This window comes from Pleurodeles waltl, chromosome 12, assembly GCF_031143425.1.
Source record: "Pleurodeles waltl isolate 20211129_DDA chromosome 12, aPleWal1.hap1.20221129, whole genome shotgun sequence".
NCBI lineage: Eukaryota > Metazoa > Chordata > Amphibia > Caudata > Salamandridae > Pleurodeles > Pleurodeles waltl.
This window is the reverse complement of record NC_090451.1, coordinates 204,484,275-204,505,643: the sequence shown is the minus strand read 5'-3', so window position 1 is coordinate 204,505,643 and position 21,369 is coordinate 204,484,275. Positions and strand designations below refer to the sequence as shown.

The 21,369-nt window shown below is 45.1% G+C and overlaps 2 protein-coding genes across 2 annotated transcripts in view; one reads left to right on the top strand and one right to left on the bottom strand.

Moving 5' to 3' along the window:
* Positions 1 to 10,039, bottom strand: part of TRAPPC2L (trafficking protein particle complex subunit 2L) — a 51,473-nt gene extending 41,434 nt beyond the window's left edge. The window contains exon 1 of the mRNA XM_069217541.1: positions 9,897 to 10,039. Coding sequence (XP_069073642.1) covers positions 9,897 to 9,929 — 33 coding nt within the window. The 5' untranslated portion in view covers positions 9,930 to 10,039. The remainder of the gene's footprint in view (positions 1 to 9,896) is intronic.
* Positions 10,040 to 10,437: 398 nt separating this feature from the next.
* The window catches only part of GALNS (galactosamine (N-acetyl)-6-sulfatase), a 205,772-nt gene continuing 194,840 nt past the window's right edge, over positions 10,438 to 21,369 (top strand). The window contains exon 1 of the mRNA XM_069216492.1: positions 10,438 to 10,677. Coding sequence (XP_069072593.1) covers positions 10,549 to 10,677 — 129 coding nt within the window. The 5' untranslated portion in view covers positions 10,438 to 10,548. The remainder of the gene's footprint in view (positions 10,678 to 21,369) is intronic.

Sequence of the window (21,369 nt, the reverse complement as noted above, 5' to 3'; positions counted from 1 at the left end):
AGGCTGTTGTCTCCTACCTCCACACTACATCAGACCTCCTGCATTTGCTAGGGTTCACTGTCAACATGTCTAAGTCAAACCTGACTCCCTCTCAGACACTCCCTTTCATCAAAGCTCTTCTGGGCACAGTGAAGTTTCAAGCCTATCCTCCTGAGCGGCGAGTCCAGGATATTCAGGCTATGATACCAATGTTTCACTCCCTATCCTGGATTTCGGTAAGAATCACTGAAGCTACTGGGCCTCATGGCCTCCTGTATCCTGCTGGTGACTCATGCCAGATGGCACATGCAGGCTTTGCAGTGGGACCTGAAGTTCCAGTGGGTGCAGCATCAGGGGCATCTTTCCGACATTGTTCAGATCTTGGAGGGAACTGCACAAGATCTGCAGTGGTGGCTCTTGACCCATGATGGTTCAGAGGCAGATCCTTCTCCCTTCCCCAACCAGGTATGACAGTAGTGACAGATGCATCATTCATGGGATGGGGCGGCCACATGGGAAGAAGCGGAAACCAGAGGTGTCTGCTCTTTGGTGAAGTCCAGGCTCCACATCAATCTTTTGGAGCTTAGGGTGTTCAGACTAGCATTGACAGCATTTCTTCCCTCTTTCAAAGGGAAAGTGGCGCAGGTGTTCACGGACAACACCACCGCCATGAGGTACAACAACAACAGGGTGGGGTGGGGTCGTGGACCCTTTTTTCAGGGGCTCTCCGCCTCTGGACATGACTGGAACATCAGAGCATTTCCTTGGTGGGTCAACACATGGCAGGCTCTCTGATTGTCAGAGCAGACAAATTCAGATATCGATGCCTGGTCCATCACAAATGGCATCTCCATCCAGAGGTGGCACAAGGTCTCTTTCAGCAGCGGGGAGAGCCTTGGTTAGGTATGTTTGCCCCTGCAGAGAACACGCAATGTCGGATGTTTCGCACATTGGAGTTTCTAAGGCAGCACTCGCTCTGCAATGCTTTTCTTTTCGAGTGGAACGCAGGCCTCCCTTATGCCTTTCCACCCATACCACTTCTACCCAGAGTTCTCAAGAAGATCAAGAACGACTGGACCCAAGTAATCCTTGAGGTTCTGGACTGGGCACGAGGAATCTGGTATTCCGGGCTACTGAGCATGGCCATTGATCCTCCAATCAGCCTGCTCCTTCAGGAGTATCTTCTGTCGCAGCAGCAGGGGACGCTTCTCCACCCGAACCTGTCCAGTCTTCGCCTTCTTGCGTGGAGACTGAGCAGCAGCAGTTGACAGCTTTTGACCTTCTGCCCAAAGTATGTCATGTTATCTTGGCAACTGGAGGGTTTGCATGCTCATCCCTCCATCAAAAGGGTATATGCCTGTCAATGGAACAAATTTGTGCATGGTGCACAGACAAGTCAGTTGACCCCCTCTCTGCCCCTCTATCGGAGGTCCTCTTGTTTATACTTTCTTTAGTCCAACAGGGTTCTGTTTGGGGCACCCTCAAAGGTTATCTGTCTCTGCTTTTCTGAGAATGCCTTATTTTTAAATCCATTTTTAAATCTCCTATTGTTAGTAGATTCCTGAAGTGTCTTACTCATATGTTTTCTCCTTCACCATTCATAATGCCCCAATAGGATTTGAATCTGGTCCTGACATTCCTCATGTGTGCTCCCTTTGGGCCTCTTCACAATTGTCTTCCCAGGCTTCTAACATTAAGAAAAAGCCATGCTTGTGGGCCATTACATCTGCTTGCAGCTGAGTGAGCTGCAAGCATTGTCATCTAAGTGGTACTTCGCACTCAGGCCTCCTTTCTGCTGAAAGTGGTCATGGCCTTCCATATAGGCCAATCCATCACCTTTCCTACTTTTTACTCACCTCTGCATCCTTCTAAGGAAGAGGCGAGACTCTGCTGTCTAGACCCCAAAAGAGCACTGGCGTTCTACCTTGATCATACCAAATAGTTCTGAGTGGACAATCAACTCTTTGTTGGGTATGTGGGTGTGAAAAAAGGTTAGGCAGTGCAGAAGAGAACCATCTCCAGATGTGTTGTTCTCTGCATTAAAATGAGCTACGCATTGGCTAAAAAGCAACCCCCGGAGGGCATGCATGCTCATTCTACCAGGGAAACAGCTGCAACCACTGCATTACCAAGCGTAGTTTCAGTCCTGGAAATATGTCAGGCAGCAACGTGGGCATCACTGCACACTTTCACCAAACATCACTGCCTTGACTGTCAGGTCCGGACAGACTGGTGCTTGGCCTGTTCAGTCCTGCAGGACTTCCTAGTATGATCTTGGGTTGCAGACCCTCCTACAATGATGGTTTTGCTTAGGTATTTATTCTAAGCTAAGGAATCGTCAACTAGAATGTGTCTCTACCAGATAAGGTGTCACCAAAGGTAAGTAACCTGTTCAACTAGTCCACTTCCTTTGGGATTGTACAATGAAGTACATGCATGCCTTACACCAAGGGAGTCCAAAATACAATTTATCTCTTGCAAAGTTGTGTATCATTGCCGGTGAGTAAGACTGCAGGTTCCCTCTCTTCTAAACACCTCACCCAAAACATCAATGGGGGAGCTAGTGGTAAAACACTTCATAAAAAACACACTTTCACCCATTTTGACTTGACATCCACCATCACAGCAGCAAATTTGTCATTGTTACGGAGACATGTGAAAGGCCCAGTGAAGTCTAAACATAACTTCTTCCACACCTCATCTGCTTCTAATACGTGCTGGTTCCCTTCTAACTTACCTACCCCCAATCTCAACCTTTTTACAGAATCTTTGCACATTTCTCTACTCAGCCTTTGATTTAATTGTCCATGACTGGCCACCAAACTTTTCCCTCACTCTCTTGATGTTCAATGTCTGATCACAATGTCCTTCATGTGCCAATCCAATTAACCTAGATCTTACTACCTCAGGTAACACAAACATTCCCCCTCTCATTGGCAACCAATCATCATGAACCGACAAGTCATCAATCATTTTGAGGAATAGTTTTAACCTATCTGGTAAGGTACTATACTCACCATTCCTCTCACAAATTTTACAACACTTGTGTGCAAACCATCCTGCTCCCTCACTCTGTTCCAGTTCTCCTTTGAGAATGAGTTACTTAACCCTTCTTTGGAACCATCTAGACTGGTCATTTCTTCTGCTGTCAACTCAGTCTGATCTGCAGTTTTGTCAGGCAACCTAGATAGACAGTCAGCCACCTTATTTTCCATATATACTCCACTCTACACTCAAATTCCTGCAACTTAACTGCCAATCTTGCTAACCTACCTGTACAATTCTTTATGCCTCCTGGTCCCAAACCTTTGAGGAGAGGTTTGAGACCAGTCCTTAATGAAAACACACTTCCTCATAAAAACACCCTGAAATAAGTCGTTGCCCAAGCAGCTGCCATTGCAACCTGTTCAATAAATGAATAATTAATTTCTGAATCCGTCAATGAGCGTGAAGCAAAAGCTATGGTTCCACCTTGCCATGCATTTGTGTTAAAACTGTACCTATCCCTACCGCACTGGCATTCACACTGACTACGGTTACTAATCCAGACTGACATGGTAACTAACACCTCAGTCTGGGCAATATTGTCTTTGACAAATGAAAAATCTGGTTGTTCACCCCACCCGAACTTCTTGCCCTTCTGCAATAATGCTCTCAAAGGCTATATTCTGTGAGCAAAGTCTTTCACAGATTTAGAGTAGTACTCCACTAGTCCCATGAAGGACCTAGGATTATCCTTGTCATTTGGGACTTCAGCATTTACTTTGGCACTGACCAAATTATGTTTGGACTTTACCCCTTCTCTTGTGATAAGGTAGCGCCTGGAGACTCCCCTGGGGTGACAAGCTTGTGCTCTACAAGAACTCCCTGACTGATTGATAGATAAGGTAGCTTAAATACACTAACTCTTGCATTAGGAACACACACTTCTCTTCAAGCAAGGTTAAACCTGCCCCTTCAATTTGAGTTAAAACTTCACCAAAAACTTTGTTGTGCTCCTCCACATCCTCTCCACACACAAGCATATGATCCTGGAAAATGATGTCCTTATTGAGACCTGATAGCACTTGACTTATTAAGTGCTGAAATACAGTGGCAGCCGAGCACAACCCAATCAGAAGTCTGCAAAACTGAAACTTGCTCTCAGAAGTTATAAACTATGTAAGATGCTTGGAATGTGGATGGAGCTTCACTTGGTGGCATACGCTCCTCAAGTAAAGTTTTGAGAAATGTTTTCCCCCAGAAAACATAAGAATTAACTAATTTATGTTGGGCAAAGGTAAGCTATTCATTACATCATCATTTAGACTGTGCAGATCAACACAAAATCTGAGGGACCCATCGGATTTCCTACTGAGGATCACTGGAGATAGTCATTCAGCTGCCTCTACTGTTTCTATTACTTGCCAACCAATAATTGTTGTAGTATTTCCTTTACTTTTGCCCTCACTGCCTACTGAATCTTTCTGGTGATGTGTTTAACAGGACTGAATTTTTCTTTAATTTCATCTTGTACATGTCGTTTTTTGCTTCTCCTAACCTATTATCAAAGACCTCCTCGTGTTGAGGTAAAAATGTCCTTCAAATAACTTTCAAACATGACTACTTGGTTCTCAGCTCTCTGATTCACCAATATGTGGAGGTGAAATTGATGTGACCATCCCAAAATCGGAGAACCATTAGGAACAACAAACACCTTTCCTGTTGTTAGCCATCCTGCAAATTTGATCATTGCATTTATAAAGCACATGACTGCTATGTTGGTTCCTTGGCATCCCTTCAAAATGATATTGGTGAACACTAACTGTCCCCCTGGCCAAGTAGCATCATAAATCCTTTTCAGCACTATGGGATATAAAGAACCGGTATCTAACATTAGTGATAACATTTTCCGATTGACTTCAAAGTCAGACTTGGGACGTGCTCTGCTCTTTTCAAGAACGATACAGTACAATAATCAGCATGCAGCTTGGTTTCCTAGCACGTTTCCTTTTTATTGAAGCCTGAAGAATCCAAGTGGGTGTAAAAGGTGAAGGAGCGATGCTTGTAAAAAAGTCTGAAAAGTCACGGTAGGGCAGTTATCTGTGAATGTTTTTTTTCTACTATTTTATTCCTGGACCCCTCAAGCGGCTGTCTACTTGTGACTATTTTATTCATAGGCCGCACACGCCAAGTTTAAACAAATTCTTCAGTGAAAACGATGCTCTAGCTGCATGCTCTGCTTTGCTACTTTATTCCTGGGCTCACACGGCTTTCTCCTTGTGACATACAATTTATAGTTCAAGCCAGAGGAGTGCTCGCACAGCACGCGCTTCAGCTGAGGAAGCCTTGTGGTTCAGTTAGAATCCGGCTGCAGGGCCGTTGTGACTTTACACTTGCATGTGCTTTATTTCATTAGCATGCTGTCCTCCCTTACACCGCACAGTCCACTAATCCGGCCCAAAATATGGTTTAATGTCACTATAGCAGTTACCTGTTGAGAAGGATCTGTGCTTTCAGCGTTTTCTCTTCTAACTGTTTAAGTCACTACGTGCCAGACCTATCCTTAAGTGCTGCTTGAATTGGTCATGTTGTGGTTGTCCTCCTATTAATCACACATCTTGTATCGATTGTCAAACAGATCAGCTGATATTTAAGTCCGCTGTTAGTAACAGCAATGAAAAGGTCCATAAATTCAGCGTTAGTTGCCAGTTTCTCTGCTGGTGTTCTTGTTGTGGGTTCTGTTTGGTGTCTTCCTTTATCTCTAACAGCTTTCTCGTGTCTGGGAGGATCTTTGCCAAAATTATTGAAGTGAAGCATAGGTTCTCATGCAGGACGACTTGAAAGTAGTTTATTACTCAAGAGATAAAAACACAAAGCCACAGTTATACCAGGCACAGCTAGCAAGTGCCTTGCTTTATTCAAATCATGAAACCAATACAAGCCACCATGGAATGTGAACATGTCACTACAGCCTCAGCTTAGCTGAAGACAGCTAACTACTTTATAACATACAAGTGGCAGAAGAGAAGGTGAACAGGGCCTAATGATTGACTTGTCAAATTCCTCCAGTGGGGCAAAATAGAGACTTCACTGTGTTTGGCTTTGTGTGAGTGGTAGTAGGGTTCCTTAGAAGTGTATAAAAGTGGAGGGTGATTAAGAAGTCAGGTTTGAGATTATAATATAAAGTTTATAGATATTAGAATGATTTGTGGCAGAGTTCAGTGTGAAGGAAAGAGAGGAAGGGGCTGAAGTTGTAGCACGATGTGTAGGTATGTCAAGTCTAGGGGCCTTATTATGAGTTTCGTGGTCAGACAAGCCGACTACCAAACTTGCGGGGAGGACGCCACCCCCATGGCATCCCCTTCCGACTGTATTACCATGTTCCTGCCAGACTGACTGGCAGGGAACATTGTATTACGAGGTTCCCGCCGGGCTGCCTGGTGGAACCAGTGCTACGGTACTGGCCTCAGCTACCGTAAGGGAGTCAAGGCCAATACTGTAGCACACCAGCACCATCACAATACGCACTGTCCGCTCTGCAGACAGTGCGCATTTCGGTGGTGTTGGGTGGGGGGCCCCTGCACTGCTCATGCCATGGGCAGTGCAGAGGGCCTCTCTGTGGCCCTAAGCACTGGCTTTCTGCCAGTCTTTCCATGGCAGAGTAGCAGCCACTGAAAGGCTGGCAGAAAGAGTTGTAATCAGCATGTCGGCGCCAAATTCAGCGCCACTGTGGCTGAGTACAACTCCGGCTGCCGTCTATTTGTCTGGAACCATGTTCCTGGCGGAGACGGCGATCCCCCGGCAGGTCTGCCCACCTGGGTTGTAATGTGGCGGTCAGACCACCTGGAGTGCAGCAGTCCGACCGTCACAGCGAGTGTGGCGGTCCTCGAACCGCAACACTTGTAATGAGGCCCCAAGTCTTTCATGATGGAATGGACATAGGAAGGGTACGGGGAATTCATTAGTAAGATGTTTTTTAGATTTGCAGACTGAGATAGAGGTGATAACTTAGTTTTGATGATAGTTGAGACATAAGGAGCAAGAAGTAGTGTAGGGGCAAAAAAGGTATAATGAGGCAGGGGCTTAGGATGCAATAAAGTTCTGAGAGTTATTGAACACTGGGATGAGGGAGAGTGCGAGAAGAAAGACTGCATTTCTCAAAGCACTGCAGGGTGAAGTGAGAGGGGCTAGGAGACGTTGGCTAATGGAGGAAGCTATGGAAGAAGAGTGAGGAGGTACATTTTCAATTATTTGTGCTGGATCATACACTGCCATAATGATTTTTTATACTGCTTTAATTATAAGACTTTACCTGATCCCATTGTGTAGACCTTACCAAAACAAGACCAATGAGGTACTTCTGCCTTTAGTATCTGCCATGGCATGGCTTGCTGTCATGCTCAACACCCTATGACATAGTGCCACAGTGGTGTTCTGTACGGTCACCATGCCTCTGGACATGGCTTGTTATCTATACATACAGAGTCTGAAACATTATTGACAGTTCAGTTACATAACAAGCAGCGAGTAAAAGGGTAGCAGTTTAAAGGTCCTTTCTAGGAAAAAGCTTAATGCACATAAAAATGCAGGAACAGGTTATGATTTATAACCCACAAGTAATAAGAATAAGTGGCATTAGTAGCTGATTATAAATCTTAAATGGCCCTAGAGATGTCACACCGCATCTGCAAGCAAGAGCGCTACTGAATCACCACTCCTACTCAGTTTTCACGTATTTTTGTGCTAAGAGTCAGAGTATGATTTACATCTCCAAAATAAACACAAAGAAATGCTAGCAGTTTAATTGATTACAGTGTCTCAAGCAAAGCAACCTTTGCAGCAAAAATTGCAAAGCAGCATGAGCTGCCTTTCTTTGTTCCTTAATGTCATTTTTCCACACAACACTCCTTTTTTCCAACAGCAGGCAACATTATATCAACAAAATGTTCTGCTTTTTCATTTCCTCTGAATTCTTTGTGTCGCAGCATTAAAAATTACAATTCCACTGCAGGAATATGTTTGAAAATAGTGCACTTCCTACATGATATCATAAGCACATGGCACAGAATATACAAGGAAAGTGGTAGAGATTATAATATCTTATTTTTCACATTTCGTTTTTACCCATGTATATTGTATGTGGAAGTCCTGCATTACAAAGAATAAACTACACCTGGATATATAAAATGAAAACATTACAAGTCACCACATAATTAGCTCAATGACCGTATAAAAACTCGGCAGTATCCTTACGACAAACCACTGGAGATAATGTATTATTCACTGCTTGAGTATATATTTTCTGTTGAAAGTTCTCTGCATAGCTCTGTACAGCCATGCTGCCTTGCACCATGACTGTTTTCTGATGTGATCCTGAGTGTTTCCCTAGTGAGATGTCTGGCACAACCACTGAAGGGTCTTATATTTAAAAAAAATGAAATATCAAAGCTGGGCACCAATGTCCAGGAAGGTACTCTAAGTGCACTCTTCCTTTAGAGAGTGGCCACTACCATCTCTTTGCAGCCCAAGGGACAAAAGCAGTGATGGCAGCATTAATCGATAATATGGAGAAAGGAATATTTCTTGCTTATTGGCACCAACACCACAACCCCCGTTCCAGAGGAAAGTCTCATCCATTTCCCTATATGATGAGTACTTTGTCCTCTACAAGTATGTAAAGAGTGCCTATACGTGTCATTTGTGGGTATGTGTGGGGTCTGTAGGTATGTTTGCTGACTGCATGGTGGAGTTCTTTGGCCACCACATTTATGGTGGCAGACAAGATAGTGGCTGGCTTTGAGCAAGGCTTCCCAGCGCCGGTGCTACAGCTGTGAAACTGGATGTTTCTCTTTCTTTGCTTCCAACACTGTGCACAGATATCTCTAAGGGTGTGAGGACTAGGCATTAACCCCTCCAAGCTTGTCTTAGTTGCTCTGTCAGAGAAACAGCCCTCTTCACTCAGATTTCTGCCATGATCTGTTAATCTTTTGCATCTAGCTTCCTGCATGGGGCAGATATTCAGTCGTTTTCCATCGAGCTCAAATTGTCTGAAGAAATCAGTTTAAGTTAGAAATTCATGGTGGCAAATTAGATGAATGTGGTACCTTAACTTGTATATTTCATGTCTTTTTACATTTCGTGGAATGACCAAGATCAACATATTACTTAAGCATAACTCTCCTTTTACCAATCATATTTAACAAAAAATTGTTTTTGTTGGTTTTGTGTGCTGGCATGTGATGGAGGCTGTCTGGGCTAAGACGGTAGTTATGTTTCGGGAGGCAATAGGCCTAGCGCAGAGCCCAGAAATGATAACTGAACAAATACACAGAGCACCGTGATAAAGTAATCAGCAGCACGGGGGGCACAGGAAAGGAAACTTGTCATAAGTGGTGCATGTGGCAGGCACATGGCACACGAGTAGGCAATGATCGAGTAGGCAATGATCAACTTGGCACTGTGGGTATCGAGGGTAAGCAACCGAACATCGGAGAAGGCAACCAACCAAAGGGGAAATTCACTGAAGAAGGCAACCAACCACAAGGGAATTTCACCTCAGAAGAGCTCAACGGGAGGCAACGAACAAATCAGTCAGCACAAGGAAAGAAGCAACCAGACACGAAGTAAACCAAAGCAGCTAGAGTCACATCCCCGGAGGACAGAACCAGAATGGTCCAATGCTTCAAACATGTTCAGTCCTTATGTGAAATAGGCTTGTCCCGTTAGAAGAAATGGAGTGTGGAGTAGATTAATTCCCCAAAATAAACGTTTTCAATTTAATGCAGGACTGCTTGTAGCCAGACATGCTTTCAAAACCTACCCTCTCCCCCTCTGAGCTACAGCTTCTTTTAAAGTCTGAATGAAAGTTGTACCAAGGTGGATGCGGCCGCTTCTCGTAGCTTACGATCGCTGCACAAATACTAAATGCTACTTACCTCTTTCGCTATAACAGCGATACACACAGCCATCCTGAGATGCGGTCAAAGCCCCTGTTCAGACAGACACCCCAGTCAACGAGTGACGTAAGTTTTACATCATCAATGGTCTTCAAGGAAAGCCGAAAACGGGTCTGATTCTACTTCCGGGTGCATTTTTAGACCTTCTTTTAACCGGCTTCGCCACTATATATTAATAAATAAATGTGTCTGCCAGAGAATACTGTATTTCATTGAACATCACATATTTATCGTATTACTGACGGTCTGTTCTTCTTAGTAAACAATATTACTTTCATATTGATAAACCTAACTACTATATTAATTATGAACCCCCTAGTTATATAAACGAATAAATATGTTCATATCTTAGGTGCCGGATTCTTTACTCCTCGTTTCTTTCTCTCCCAGGCATCGGCATTATAATTGTTCTCGTGAGCATGCCTGTTCTAAGATGGCCGCTTGAGTGATTCTGAAATTCACTGCTTCAGCCACAGCTGGGTCACCCGAATATGGTAGAAATAAAAAAAGGAACAAACGTAAGTGTCACGTGAGAGGTACAGGCTGAGGGCTGGAAAAAAAAGCTGTCAGATCTGACGGCTGGTGTCACACGAGCCGGCGTCTCACTGGGGATCTGATCTGGGTTACTGCAATGGCTGCATCCAGGACTTACTGGGCAGTTCTGGTCCTTTGTTGCTTTTGTTTTTGTGATACATCTCCAGGAACTTCCTCAGGACACAATGGGACTGTCCCGAATATCATAATCATGCTCATGGATGATGTGAGTATTATCGGAGAGTATTGGTGGGAAATCACTATCGGGCATGTTAAGGCGGCTGGCTCCTAGAGGGGTGTTACTCTGAATGTGCAAAGGTATGGAATTTAGGAGTAGATTTCGGGTAGCGGGAAGTCGTACCAGTGGATACACGAAGGGTCTAACTAGTAGAGTAACTTTGGAGTTGACTGATGGCATGGCATACACACAAAAGCAATATTAGGATAGAGAGTGGTTAATTGTAAATGGCTATTTAATTGCACTCGAATGAGAATAGTTTAATAGAGAGTAAGTACAAAAATGTTGAAAAGTAACATTTAACGAGGAAAAAATGTGAGTCCGTTACATGAAAACTGGAAGTCGTTTTTATTATTATTTATGATGGGTCAAGTCAGCTTCATAGCTCTGTCAAAGTTGTAAATGGTGCCGAAACTTTAAAACGGTGTTCCATCTTGAAGATTGTAATGCATATGATTTTCCGGATATTTAGGAGAGCCACTGCAGAATATGCGTCATTATTAAACAATAACATCAAGTCAGAAAATAAAGAGTGAACTGTCCACCAGAAAACTGGGGAACGACCGTAATGCAACCGGGTAGTGGCAGTGGGAGTAATAGTGAGTGTATAGGAGAGTAGTGCTAAAATAACTTCATTTTAGCTGTCTCCTGCCTTACATTGCCTCTGTTACAATCTTAGTCAGTGAGGAAAATACCCCCTTTTTTTAGGTTGAGTGTAAGCGTACGACCTCTTGTATACTTCTATGGGCTTAAATGTCTGTGTCATTTAAAAATCCTTGCTTGCTAGTGGTCAATCATGCCTCTTTGTCCCATCTTTTTCTCTATGGGAGCAGGGAACAACTACTGTATAATTACACTTTGGTGTGTTCATCTGTTCTCTGGGGGACTTTTTTTTCCACTTCGTTTCCTGTTCATGATTGGTGAAGATTCCCTTTTTATTTGCAGAGCATTCCTGCTCACAGGTTAGCTTTGTTGTGAACAGGGCTATCAATCAGGCTAGCTTGTTGACATTTGTTCTTCGTGGGCTCTCTGCACCCTCTCTTGCAGATTTTTAAAAAAAATTAATAGTAAGTATATTGGGCAGCCAATGCCGAGACCCCGCCCACAACATAATGTTTGGTCAAATACACACGGCTTTCACGTTTATTTTTTTTTTTACACTAAATACATGGAGAGAGCCAATGCCAAGACCCTGCCAAGTCCTCCACGGACGGCACAATAAGGCTTGTCAGTGCTTCAAATGGGGCTTGGGAACAGCATACAGTGACACCCTCTATGAAGATGCCCTGGCTCCTGAACATTTTTTATGTGTGCGCATTTCATTTCCTATCCTCCCCCACCCACCCTGCTCAATCTAGCTTGCTGGCACCATTCCGTATTCCAACTTTTAAAAGCTTTAATTCGATCCCCTATCCACCCTACCACTTCTTCATCGTACCCCCCTGCCCTCATGAGTTTTCCCCACCAACCAATCCTTGCTGGCCATTGGAAAACTGCAATGTGTACAAGCTTCATTGTCACTTTAATAAAAGTTCTGATACCGAAGCCCCGCCCATGTCATCGGCATAATTATTGGTCAAATAAACACATTAAAAAATAAATAAATAAACGGGGAGAGCTGATGCAGAGACCCCGCCAATGCCTTTTGCAGACAGTATAATAATGCTTGTCAGTGCTTCAGATGAGGTTCGAGGACAGCATACTGTGACTCCCTCTGTCTAGATGCCCTGGCTCCTGAACATATAGTGCTACATAAGTTGCCTTATTGCTTTGAGAGGTTACCCAAGTTTCATTTTATAAATTCCTGCTTGCGGTGACTAGTTTTTTTTTTTTCTGTGTGTGCGTGTATCGTTTACTTTCCTCCCCCAACCCACCCTGCTCAATCTAGCTCGCTGACACTATTCTGAAAAACCACGGCTTCATCTAGTTCCACCACCAGCCTCGTTGAGGTATCATCTAACCCCCACTGCCCCTGTGTGTGCCCACCACCACCCTCCACAACCAACCACTCCATGCTGGCAGTTGGAAAACTGAAATGTGTACTAGGTGACTTGAGGACAGGCCAGTCCTGGCTTTGCACCGAGGAGGCAGGCGTGCTGAATAAACAAACGGTCTCAGGTAATACATTTCACTTTCATATCAGACGTTGCCCATGTCTGTTAATGTGCTGTAAAGGAAACAAGTTTAATTTAGAGGCAAATGTGCCCTAATTTACGGGATCGTCCACTCCCTGTGCAGGGGAAATGCGAAATTTCCTAGCTATCGTGAAGGAAAGTTTCAATTCTATTAAGGACACGGAGGCGAGGATTATGCAGATCTTTCTTCACTTTTTATTAATTAGCAAGTTCAAAGTTAAACATAAAACAAACAAAAAAACTACAAGTTCCGTGAAGCCGCCGCCATGGTAACTAGTATCCAATGAGGATCCTCCAATCACGTCGGTATAAATATCCCCAAATACGTCACACTTCCTCGACTTCACTGCGGAAAGAATCCTGGTAGAGTCAATTGGTTGCAGTTTCGGAACCTACAAAAGATGGTGTAATTAGCGACTACACTGGTAAGATAAAGTCAAATTCCAATGACATTACAGAATGGAAACGTATAAGTCTTAAAACTTTAATCAAAATACAAGCATAATAGCCCTGAATGCCACTTAATGGAAATTAGACATATGAGCAAAGATAATGAATAAGAGAAGAATGCAATATATATACCACCTCAATACGAAGACTAGTGATCGGGTGGGAACAGACTCGTGAGTAGAATGTGGGTGGGATAATCCTCGCCTCCGTGTCCTTAATAGAATTGAAACTTTCCTTCACGATAGCTAGGAAATTTCGCATTCTATATCAGGACCGGAGGCGAGGATTATGCAGGTTCAAAGCTTACCCACCACCAGTGAGGCTGCTTCATGAATTGGTTTAAAATAAAACTTTTTAAACGTCGATTCAGAAGACCAATCAGCCGCATGCATGATGTCCTCTAATCTACCCCCCACCTGTATGGCTTTTGAAGCCATGGCACCCCAAGTAGAATGGGCGCCAAACACCTGAATATTAATACCTGCTTCTGATAGAATCCATCTTACCCACCTGGCAATGGAAGGAGAAGAAACCGCCTTAAATGGTTTCTTTATGGAAATCAACAATTGATTTTCCCCTGGGGGTCTATTATTCACGGTCACCTCTTCATAGACCTTGAGACATCTAACGACACATAACTTTGGGGAATCAGGAAAAGCTGGATAGGATACTGACCTGGTATTATTCTTTGTTCTCCTTGAAATAGTAAACGTGACTCCTTCTGGAGTAAAGACTCAAGATGATACATCCAGTGCTCTGATATCTGACACCCGTTTACATGAAATGAGGCACAAAAGCATGGCTAGTTTGGCTGACAACTCCTTTCTTGACAAATACTGATTATCCTGCCAAGAGGTTAAAAGATTAAGAACTATGTTAACATCCCAGAGCTCTGCGTATCTGGGTTGTGGAGGTCTGGAGAGTCTAATACCTTTGAGGAGTTTACATATCCAGGGATGCTCGCCGATAGGGTGATTGTTCAGAGGGGGGTGACCCGCGGAAATGGCCGAACGAAAAGAATTGATCGTACAGTAAGCGAGGCCGGACTCCGCTAATTCTGCAAGGAAGTTGATGATGTCTGTAATGCTGGCCCCATGGGATCAAGGTGTTTGCCCACACACCAACGAGACCATCTGCCCCATGCGGATCTATATCGCTTGCATGTACCAGGGGCCCATGCCTGTGCGATGAATTGTTTAGCCTCTTGCGAAAGTCGGCTGTCTTGCCAACGATGCCTGAAACCTTCCAAGCCATGAGCGAAAGATGACCCTGAAGGACCAGGGGGTGAGAAAACCCCAACGGGTCCCGGAGGACCGAGGGAAAGACCGGGAGACGAAGAGGACACTCGCAAGAGAGTTCCAGTAGAGTCGGGAACCACGCCTGAGACCTCCACCAGGGGGTTATTAGAATCACTGTCGCCTCTTGACGGCGAACCTGTGCTGCGACTCGCGGGATAAGAAGGAACGGTGGGAAAGCATAACCCTGAAGTGTCCCCCAGTGCTGGAGAAACGCATCTACTGCTGCCGCTCCCGGATCTGGGCGCCAGCTGAAGTATAGGGGAAGGTGAGCATTCCACCTGGACGCAAAAAGGTCCACTGAGCAAGGACCCCAACGAGCCATGATCGCCTGAAAAATTGAATGATGTAGTTGCCAATCGCTGGAATCCGTGAGAAAACGGGAATTCCAGTCCGCCCGCACATTCTGGGCTCCCGGAAGATATTCCGCTGTGACCGAGATTTGGTGTTGAAGGCAAAAATGCCAAAAATCCGTTGCTAGTTCCGCTAAGGCCCTCGATCGCGTCCCCCCTAAACGATTTATGTATTGTACCGCCGATACATTGTCCATCCGTAGAAGCACTACACATGAAACCCTGTCTCTCGTCAGAGACCTGATCGCAAACGATCCCGCCAGGAGCTCCAGACAATTGATATGCATGTTGAGCTCCCGCGGTGTCCAGGGACCCCCAAACGAGATGTCCCCGCAACGAGCCCCCCATCCCTGGCGACTGGCATCCGATTCTATCACCAGGTCTGGGGCGGTTCCGAAAATGGCTCTGCCATTCCATGCTTCCATGTGGTCCAGCCACCAATGTAATTCCGTCCTTGCCTCCTGAGAAAGGGAGATGAGTTCGGAATATGTCACCCCTCGGCGAAGGTGAAAGGCCTTCAGGCGTTGCAGGGCTCTGTAATGTAGGGGACCTGGAAAAATAGCCTGAATTGAGGAGGAAATCAGGCCGACCACTCTGGCTAATTGACGTAGCGAAATCATGTCGCGTCGCAGGACTTTCTTGAGTTCCTTCTTTATCTTGGATATCTTTGACATCGGAAGACTGAGGGAAGCCGACCGAGAATCTATGAGAAACCCGAGGAAGATTAGTGACTGGGTCGGAGTAAGTTCTGATTTCTGTTGATTGATTACGAACCCCAGATCCTGGAAAAGAGCAATAGTTGTGTTCAGATTGAATAAAAGTAGAGACCTGGATTGGTCCATTAAAAGGATGTCGTCCAGATAAATGATGAGACGAATGCCTTGCAACCTCAGAGCTTCCACCACTGGCTTGAGGAGTTTGGTAAAGCACCATGGTGCTGAAGAAAGACCGAAAGGGAGAGTGGTGAATTCGAAGACCTGATTGTTCCAAATGAATTGCAGGAATCTGCGATGAGGGGGAAATATGGGGACGGTGAGGTAAGCGTCCTTGAGATCTATACGTACCATCCAGTCCCCCTGTAGGAGGAGGTCGCGGAGCATATGAATACCCTCCATTTTGAAATGCCTGTAAACAACCCAATCGTTGAATGCACGAAGATTGATAACAGGCCGAAACCCCTTGTCCTTCTTCTCTACTAAGAAGATGTTGCTTACGAAACCTGTGGGGTGAAGGGATGTGAAGGATATGGCGCCTTTGAGAAGAAGATCTTGAACTTCTAAATCTATGAGTTTGGCGTCTGCTGTTGAAAACACTGTTGGTGGTGGCAGAGATCCCTGAATCGGGGAACCCCAGAATTCTATCTGGAACCCTGAAACTATCTGAAGGATCCAAGCATCGGATGTAATGCGCCTCCAACTGTTCTTGAAAAACCGCAATCTCCCTCCGAAATTTCGAGGGGAAAAAGGGATAAGACTTACCAGAGGGACCTCCTGGGGCATTAGCTGCTCCTCGTGCGATCCTAGAGGCTCTGCCTTTCCCCCTTCCTCTGTTGGGGAAGAAAGTTCCCTGTCTGCCGTCACGCCAACCGTTGTTTCGGAAGGCACTGGGGCCTTGCTGGTAAGGACGGCCGGAAGAGCGACCCCTGCCTCGTCCGGCCCCGCCAAAAACCTTCTTGGGGAAGATCTTTTTGATGGATGTTTGGGCTTTATCGAGAGCCGAAAAAGTGGCCACGAATTTACCCAACTTTTTGACAAAATGGTCACCAAATAAATTTCCTTGGGCGACAGCCCCTGCCTCCGAGTTAGAAAGCTCCCCCAATTTGGGGTCAATCTTTATTAATAAAGACCTGCGCCTTTCAGCCGAAATGGCACAGTTCGCATTGCCCAAGAGACAGACTGCTCTCTGGGCCCAACCTGCGACAATGTCCGTCTGAAGTGGAGTGTTTGATTGCTTGGCGCGTTCCGCCAATTGAATTATCAGAGTGAGAGGTCCCAACACATCGAGAAGCTTATCCTGACACGCCCTCCAGGATCGGTCAATTCCCTTCTTGGGATCCTTGGAGTACTTGGCAAAAAAGGTACACATTTTCGGATCTATATCCGGGGTAAAGGCGACCTTATCTGAAAGAGACGGACGTGGGCATTCCGCCCGTAAACGGGCGCGCACCTCTTTTTCCAGAGGTTGTCTAATTTTACTGGCGACATATTCGGCCACCCTGTGGTCTGGACGCCACTCCGAGGAACGCGGATGGTAAATACCCTCCGGTTCAAACATATCAGAGTCAGAATCCCCCTGGTCAGAAGGATCTGGTAGGGAAGCACCAGGACGCCAAGGACGACCCGAGTCATCATCCAAAGATGAGGAATCCTCGTCTGAACCTCCCACGATGCCTTTGGGTGACCCAAAGTCAGGATTCCATAGGTGGTGACTCAAATCACCTATTACTCCGGGCAACCGACCCTCCCGGGAGGGTAAACGCTTATGCGCGCGTGCACTCTTGGAGTTTGATAAGAATTCGCTATCTTCCACGTGCCCCGCGTAGCGCTTGCGCATTTTCTTGGGAGCCGTAAGGGTAGAAGTAGTACCCTCCGCTCACGTCATACCAAACATGCCCGTACCCTTGGATACCTGTTCCGTGAGTTTAGCGACGGTGTCCCTGAGAGGGGCCAATGCGTGTGAAATCGCTTGTGAGAACAAAGCATCCACCCCAGGGGGAAGGGTACTGTGAGAGGGACCCTCACCTGGGGACATGTTGGTAAAGGGCTCATGTTCCTGAGAGGAGTGCATGCTGAGGTTCAGACTAGAGAAATATTGTGACAGAGAATACACCCAATAAAAATATTATAAAGGGTACTCCCTACCCCCTCTGTCAAGCAGTAGTCAAAGACAAACAAAGAAAAATGCTTCCCCACAGGGGTAAAGCTTACCAAAATAGGTGTCACGGTGGTAGGGAAACAAAGAGTATTACCTTTGTTAGCAAAAACCTGAAAACGTTAATGAAAAAACTGGTCCAGTTGAGGCTCGAAGTTACAGCCCCGGCCTGGCTGCGAAAGCACTGGCAAAATTAAATACTGTCCGCCAGCCGAAATGCGCCCCCGAGCCCCACACCAGACCAAAATTAATATAGAAGCCGAGCGCTGAGTGCTGAAGAAAACACTCGCGCTCAAACGTGCTTGAAATGCGCCGCGCGCCCGACTTGAGAAAAGAACAGAAAAATCAATAAAACGCGCTCGAGCGGAACGCTCGTTGTGAGAGACTCCCGTAGCAACGCTTGTTGCTACAACAGAAAAGTATCAAATGACAAACGCGCGAAGCAGTCAAACACTGTTATGAGAAAAAACTACCCGGAGGCAGAAAAGGCACTTATCTGACGCTTGGTAGCAGTGAAGAAAGAGGAAGTGTGACGTATTTGGGGATATTTATACCGACGTGATTGGAGGATCCTCATTGGATACTAGTTACCATGGCGGCGGCTTCACGGAACTTGTAGTTTTTTTGTTTGTTTTATGTTTAACTTTGAACTTGCTAATTAATAAAAAGTGAAGAAAGATCTGCATAATCCTCGCCTCCGGTCCTGATATAGAATTGGGAGGAATCAATGTTAATTGCAAATCACGTCTAGTTCTATTTAAATTTATCAAGCTCCACGCCTTATTTCAATACTCTTGCACTTCAGTGAACATATCTTCCGAGCTCGTCTCAGGCCTGCAAACACTGCACCTGCAGAGGTCATCTTTGTGCTCGCTGCCAGGGTCCTCTAGTGCCGAGCTCTTGGTGGCTGGGAGCATTTGTTTATGCCATTATCAAACTACAAGGGTACAAAAACACCCTCGCAGAGACAACATAGAATCCATTATCAAACTACAAGGGTACAAAAACACCCTTGCAGAGACAACATAGAATCCATTATCAAACTACAAGGGTACAAAAACACCCTCGCAGAGACAACATAGAATCCATATAACTGTAAGGAATATTTTTGTTCTCTTTATGGCAATTTTAGATTTTGCACTTATAACGACATTAGAGTAAAATTGGTACACTTTGGTATAATACTCATGAATGGGGCATTCTTGGGCTGATTTCATGTGGGGGCTGTCCAAAATGTGACATTGTTTTTTGTCAGGAACACAACCTACGTTGACGTTCCATTTTCAGGCGATAATCCTGGTGCATGTTTTTTAAATTAGCATTACATCTCCTTGTGTGAATCCTTTTATGTGATAATGTTTCTTATTTTTTAAAATACAAATTACCACTAAACAACGTCAATGTTTCTCCATCTCTTCTTTTCCTCTAACCTTCCCTTCAATATTTGATGCCATTTTGCAGACTGTGCTTTTCCTATTGTATGTTCTGAATTATGTGGCAGAGAGGACCAAATTATACAGCAGGGTTGACCAATCTATGTGGAAAGAAAAGTCCAGTATCTCTAACTCAAGCAAATGCAAGACCTATTGCATTGCAAATGCGTGTTTTCAATATCTCCCTCTTTCGAAATGTCGGCATGTATAACAGTGTTTGGATAATAGTATCAGCCCGGTCAAGCTTCCCAGGTCCATGTGTGATGTGCTGCTCCAGGCCGGGTTATTTCCTTTGCATTCTGGGACTTCTAGTCTGGTTTATTCCATTATAAACCATGACTGCAAATCTCCGGATTTTAATAAAAAACCTGGACTGGAATAAGACATCACACATTGATCTGGGAAAGTTGGCAACTATGTAGTATATCAATGGGAGTGGTAGACTAGTGTCTGGGTGAGTACTAGTGCAAGTAACTCTGTGGAAGGGTCCCTCCCGCAGAGCATCGTTCCTGGAAAGAACAAGACCTCTCCAGATTTGTAGGTCTTATTTTTGTAATATGATAACAGGACTCTAAGGGCCAGATGTAGGAAGCCTTTTGCATGTCGCAAACTGCGAAAAACTCAGTTTGCGGCATGCAAAAGGCCGAACGCGATGCTCATCCTCAAATTGCGAGTCGGTACTGACTCGCAATTTGAGGATGCGACTCGCAAATAGGAAGGGGTGTTCCCTTCCTATTTGCGACCGCATCACCATGCTGAGTTGCTTTGTGACCGCGAATGCGGTCGCAAACCAATTCGCAGTTACCACCAGTGTCACACTGGTGGTAACTAATTCGCAAAAGGGAAGGGGTCGCCATGGGACCCCTTCCCCTTTGTGAATGCCGAAAAAATATTTTTTCAGAGCAGGCAGTGGTCCTATGGACCACTGCCTACTCTGAAAAAAACGAAACCAAATGGTTTCGGAAGTTTTTTCTTTTTGCAACTCGTTTTCCTTTAAGGAAAACAGGCTGCAAAAAGAAAAAAAAAAAAAAAATATTGAAAAAGCAGTCACAGACATGGAGATCTGCTGACTACAGCAGGCCACCATCCCTGTGAGTGCAGGGACTCGCTATGGGGTCGCAAACTGCGACCCACCTCATTAATATTAATGAGGTGGGTCTTTTGCGACCCCATAGAGAGTCGCAGAAGGTGTCTGAGACACCTTTCTGCATCCCATTTTGCGAGTTGCGAGTTGCAATTTGCGAGTCGGTCAGACTCGCAATTTGCAAGTCGCAAAATATTCCGTTCCTACATCTGGCCCTAAGTCCCAAAATGCAAAGTAAAATGTGGACTGGCTTTGCTACTCATGTATGAATACCAGAAACGAGACAGATGATGAAAATTCCTGTAGAATGCTAGAAGTCTGATAGAAAGATTAAAGCTGTGGGAGAGTAACTGAGTACATAGTGGGGTACAGGTTGGCTGTGGAAGAGTATGCCTTATAGAGTTGAAGATTGCTAGGGATCTTGGAGCAAGAGAGACTGTGTAGGAGTATTACAGCATGTATTTGAAAGCATATGTGTGAATGTTAGAGTGCATGGGAGTGAACTGCCTGAATATATGTGGCAGTACTAGGTGATGTTTGGTAGGATACATGTGGGAGTGCTGACCTGTGGAGTACAGGATTACCTTTCAGAGTGCGAGGGGGACCGGATGTTATGGCAGTAATATAGAAGTGAAGGGCAAGTATAAAAAAGTGCCTATGGGAGTTCTGTGAGTTTTTGTGTAAAATAACCTGGGGAGTAGCAGCAGCATACCTTTTAGAGCACCTAGGGGTTACTGTGGTAGACCGGGAGGGAGAGTCCCTAGGGAAATATCTAGGGGGACGGGGAGCAGAACACATTTGGTAGTTCATGTGAACTGTCTGACACCATGTGAATGGTCGGAGTGCTGCTTGAGAGAGTTCATGTGTTAGTAATGGTGTGCTAATACATAAAATAATTGTGAGAGTGCTTAAGAGCTCATAGGGTAGGTAAATGTGGGAGTGGTTAGGCATGAGAAAGTGCCTGATCGCAAGCTAGGAGCTTTGCATAGAGGTACTGGATAGGAGCATAGCTGTAGGACTGGTACGGTAATGTGTTAGAAAGCTTGTGTTAAGCGGGAT